This window comes from Tupaia chinensis, unplaced genomic scaffold (genome assembly GCF_000334495.1).
Source record: "Tupaia chinensis unplaced genomic scaffold, TupChi_1.0 Scaffold000377_2, whole genome shotgun sequence".
In the NCBI taxonomy this organism is placed as follows: Eukaryota; Metazoa; Chordata; class Mammalia; order Scandentia; family Tupaiidae; genus Tupaia; species Tupaia belangeri.
Genome location: NW_006159876.1, coordinates 3,922,766 through 3,927,633, shown reverse-complemented (window position 1 = coordinate 3,927,633; position 4,868 = coordinate 3,922,766). Strand labels below are relative to the sequence as shown.

The 4,868-nt window shown below is 42.7% G+C and overlaps 1 protein-coding gene across 2 annotated transcripts in view; it reads right to left on the bottom strand.

The window, feature by feature from the left end:
* DPP8 (dipeptidyl peptidase 8) overlaps positions 1 to 4,868 on the bottom strand; it is an 84,867-nt gene that overhangs the window by 61,859 nt on the left and 18,140 nt on the right. For both annotated transcript variants that reach the window (XM_006153498.3, XM_014589758.2), the window contains exon 5: positions 2,748 to 2,916. In XM_006153498.3, the coding sequence (XP_006153560.1) occupies positions 2,748 to 2,916 (169 nt within the window). The remainder of the gene's footprint in view (positions 1 to 2,747; positions 2,917 to 4,868) is intronic.

Here is a 4,868-nt window from a genome sequence, read left to right as displayed (position 1 = left end):
AGCCCCCCGGCCCCCAAAAAAAAAAAAACCCCAAAAAAAAAAAAAAAAAAAAAAAAAAAGGGAGCCTTATCCTACACAGCTGACCATGCAATTTGAATCCAAGCCCCAGTGGTTAAAAAAAACACACTGGACATGTGTGCATTTGCGTGCTCAAAATCCCAATGGGATGGAGAAACGATTACAATCCCTTCTCTCCATTTGAGAAGGGACTGCAACATGGCCATGCCCCATTGTGAGGTGCTTTCTCCTTTTCCCTCTGTCTGTCTCTCTCTAGTGAGCACATGAAAAATAAAAAAGTAAAAGCATTTTTTTCCTCAGTTTTGCCAGAGAGTGCATATGCTTGCTGGAAAGAGACAGAGAAAGAGAGAGAGACAGAAGGAAAGCAAGAAATTACCCTCCATGGGGCATGGTCGCACTGCAACCCCTTCTCCACATCTCCTTCCTGTCAGAAATGTTAATCTTTTATTTGCATGAAATCTTTTTTTTTGTTTGTTTATGCCTTCTGTGTGCTTGCCAGAGGGAGAGAAAGAGTCAGAGACAGTGAGAGGGAAAGTGAAAAATCACCCCCCGGGGGGATGGTCAAGCCGCTATCCCTTCTCTTTCATTCTCCTTCCAGGATCTTAGGCATGCACACAAACGTGGCTAGCACTGAATTTCAAGCCACGGGTTCTGGGACTCAACTGCCATCAACCATGTGGGAGTCCAGCAACGTAACCACTTCATCATTTGCTGGCCCTTGCATGAAATCTTTAGAGAACAATATCTACATTTTTCTTGTGCTTTGACTAGTGCTAAGTATTAGTATAGGCACTTCAATAAAACTTAATGACATTTCCAAAATACACATTTTACAAAATTCTGCTTTTTTCCTTCTTACAATAGTACATAAGTAGGCTATCCAAAATGGGAAGATAAATTTTCATGCAGTTTCTTACAGTGTGTAATTGTTTCTTCTATTTCCCAAAAACTAGACTATCAATTTTAAATTAAATTTTGTTTTTATTTAAAAAGTTTTAGAAAAATTCTGGCAGTTTAATTAGGCTTAAAAACAATCATGTCAAGGCCAGTAGATGGTGTAGTGGTACCTTGCTGGACTCCCACATGGCCTACCACGGTTCAAGTCCTAGACCTGGTGGCTTAAAACTCACAATGGGTGAGGATGCATGTGTGCGCAAGTTCCCAGGAGAAGAACAGAGGAGAAGGAGATGTGGCCTGGCCAACCCCACCATGGGGTGATGGTTTGCTTTCTGTCTTTCTGTCTCTCTGGTGAGCACATGTGCATAACGGTTACATTGCTGGATTCCCAAGTTGTTGACCATGGTTCGAGTCCCAGACCCAGTAACTTAAAACTCACACCAGGAGTGTGTACATGCCCAAAATCCTGAGGTGAGAATGGAGAAGGATTGTGGCGTGGCCATCCCTCCTGGGGAGTGATTTCTCACTTTCTGTCTCTCTGTTTCTCTGGCAAGCACACACACCCTATAACAAAAGTCTCACTCTGAAAAAAAACAAAAACAAAAACAAAACAAACAAATAAACAAACAAACAAAAAAAAACATGGAATTTAGGAACCATCAGATGACATAATGGTTACATCGCTGGACTTCCATGGAGTCCCAGACCTGGCAGCTTAAAACTCATGTCAAGCTTATGGGCATGTGTGCCCAAGATCCCAAGAGGAGAATGGAGGTAATGGGAATGCACTGTGGTCACCCCCCCCTAGGGGGGTGATTTCTTACTTTCTGTCTCTGTCTTCCTCTATCTCTCTGGGGAGTGCAAGTACCCTACAGCAAAAATCTCTCAAAAAAAAAGGAATTCAAAACAAGACAGGATTATACAGTACTGATGGTATCCTCTGTACTTTTCATTTTTTTTTTTTAATTAAAAAACATATTTTTAGCTGGGACCAGCAGATGTTATAATGGTTACATCACTAGACTCCCACGTAGTCGACCATGGTTCAAATCCCAGATCTGGCAGCTTAAAACTCATGCCAGGGGGCGGGGGCGAGGGGCAGGGTGGCTGGTGGTTAAGGTGGCTGGACTCCCACCTGGATGAATGTGGTTCAAGTCCTGGACCTAGCAGCTTGCTTTCTTACTTTCCTTCTCTCTCTGGTCAACTTCAATAAAATAAAATAATGGCAATGAGTAAAATTAAATAAAATAATTCTAAGAAAAAAAAAATCATGCCAGGTAGACGTGCACGCATGCCTAAGATCCCAAGATGGGAATGGAAGAGAAGGCACTGGGGTGTGGCCATCCCCATGTCTCTCTGTCTCTCTCTATGGAGCACATGTGCCCTATAGCAAAATCTCTCCCTAAAAAAAACCTTTTTTTTGTTTGTTTTTCTTTTTAGGTTTTTGCTATAGGGCAGATGACCTCTCTGGAGAGAGATAGAAGCAAAGTAAGAAGTCACTCCCCACAGGAGGGATGATCATGTCACAATCCCTTCATTTCCATTCTCCTCTTGGGATTCTGGGCACATGCATTCATGCACACATGCACACACACACTCACAGTCAGAGTGATTTTCAAGACACTAGGCCCAGGAACAGAGCCATTATACAGGAGTGCAGAGCTTTAACCGCCACGTGACCTGCTGGCCCCTCACTATTATTTTTAATTTTAAAGACTTGAATTTAATATATAAAGATCACTGTAGTTACTTCAATTTCAAAATGCTAGCAAGAGCAAATTAAACCTTAAAAATACATTTCAGGAAAGTAGACTTGAAGAATTTTGCCTTACCATTGTGCACGTAAGTAAGTCTCCTTTCTTCTCTGGTTACAATGTTGGACACCCAAATGTCATTGCTGTGTATGAAAGCAATCCAGTCTGGATCGGCAGGACACAATTTTGGATCCATCCGTATGTTGGGACAACTAGTTTCTACTAAATTGGGCCGTAAAGGTTGTTGCTTTAAAAGTAAACGACATTTCAAGGTAAGTACCAGACTAATACATACATATTTGTTTGCCAACACTTTACTATAAAATGAACAATATTTCTAAGAAAATGTCAACTGTGATAATTGTCCCTATCAACTGCCTTGACTTATAAGAAAGGTCTCATTTCTTTTTACTATAAATGAAAAAGCTAAGGACAACAGAAAAGGAAGAAAAAATAATATTAACGGTATTTCATAAATTTCATTGCCCTCACTTGCTTATAGGATAATGATTGTTTAACATTTTTAATAAATACTTATTTACTGAACATTTTATTTACTAAATATTGCTTTTTTATTTACTTATTTTGTTTTTTAAGAGAGATTTTTGCTATAGGGCACATGCACTCACCAGAGAGACAGAGACAGAAAGCGAGAAATCACCCCATGGGGGAATGGCCATGCCACAATCCTTTCTCCTCCATTCTGCTCTTGGGATCTTGGGCATGCATGCACATGTGCGTGGCATGTTTTAAGCCACCAGGTCTGCGACTTAAACCACAGTCAACTATGTAGGAGTCCTATGACATAACCATTACGCCATCTGCTGGTCCCTTTACTCAATATTTAAAAATCAATTTTACAGGACCAGCAGTTGGCATAACGGTTATGTTGCTGGACTCCCATGTAGTCGACCATGGTTCAAGTCCTGGACCCAGTGGCTTAAACTCACGCTGGGCACATGTGTGTGTGTGCCCAAGATCCCGAGAGGAGAATGGAGGAGAAGGTATTGTAGCGTGGCCATCCCCCACAAGGGGGGTTATTTTTCACTTTCTGTCTCTCTCTCTCTCTCTCTCTCTGTGTCTTTCTGGCGAGTGCACGCGCCCTATAGCAAAAACCTCTCCATAAAAATAAATTAAAAAAAAAAATCAGTTTTACCAATATATAAGTTTGCTCATAAAAATGTAATGAAAGCTGGGACCAGCAGTTAGCATAATGGCTATGTCGCTAGACTCCCACGTAGTCGACCGCGGTTTGTGTCCCGGACCCGGTGGCTTAAACTCACGCCGGGCATGTGTGCGTGCGTGCCTAAGATCCCGAAAGGAGAATGAAGGAGAAGGGACTGCGGCGTGGCCATCCCCCCTGGGGGGTGATTTCTCGCTTTCTGTCTCTCTGTCTCTGTCTGTCTAGTGAGCGAACACACCCTATAGCAAAATCCTCTACGAAAAAATAAATGTAATGAAAGCTGTGATTATCAAACTTCTATCAAAAGAGTAGTTCCAATAGTTTATAAAAACTGTCTAGAGGCCGGCAGGTAGTGCGGTAGCTAAGGCACTGAATTCCACATGTCCAACTCCGTGGTTCAAGTTCTGGACCCAGTGACTTGATAAACACTCTGGGCGCATGTGTGTGCATACCCAAAATTCCCTTCTCCTCTTCCACACAGAAGGGACTGCAGTGTGGCCATTTCCCCTGGGGAGTGATTTCTCACTTTCCCTCCCTCTCTCTTTCCAGCAAGCGTCCACACCCTAAGGCAAAATCTAAGACAAGACACAACCGTCTAGAGGCACAGCTGCAGTGGCGCACCAGTAAGACATTGCTGCCCTGCAGAATAAGGGTACAGGAGGCAATGCGTTGATTCCTGGTCTATTCTAAAAAACCAGCTGCAGTCCCTGCTCAGGAGGCTGAGACAGGAGGGTCTCAACAAAGCAAGACCCTGTCTTTAAAAAAAGAGGGGGGTAGACAGTAGATGGCATGGTGGTTAAGGCATTGGACTTCCATATGGCCACCACGGTTCAAGTCCTAAACTTGCAGGTTTACTTTCTCTCTCTTGCTCTGGTGAGCATGCATGACAATATAGCAAATTTAAAAATAACAATAGTCTGACCAGCAGATGGCATAATGGTTACGTCGTTGGACTCTCACGTAATCAACTGCAGTTTGAGTACCGGACCTGGTGGCTTGAAACTCAAGCTGTGTGC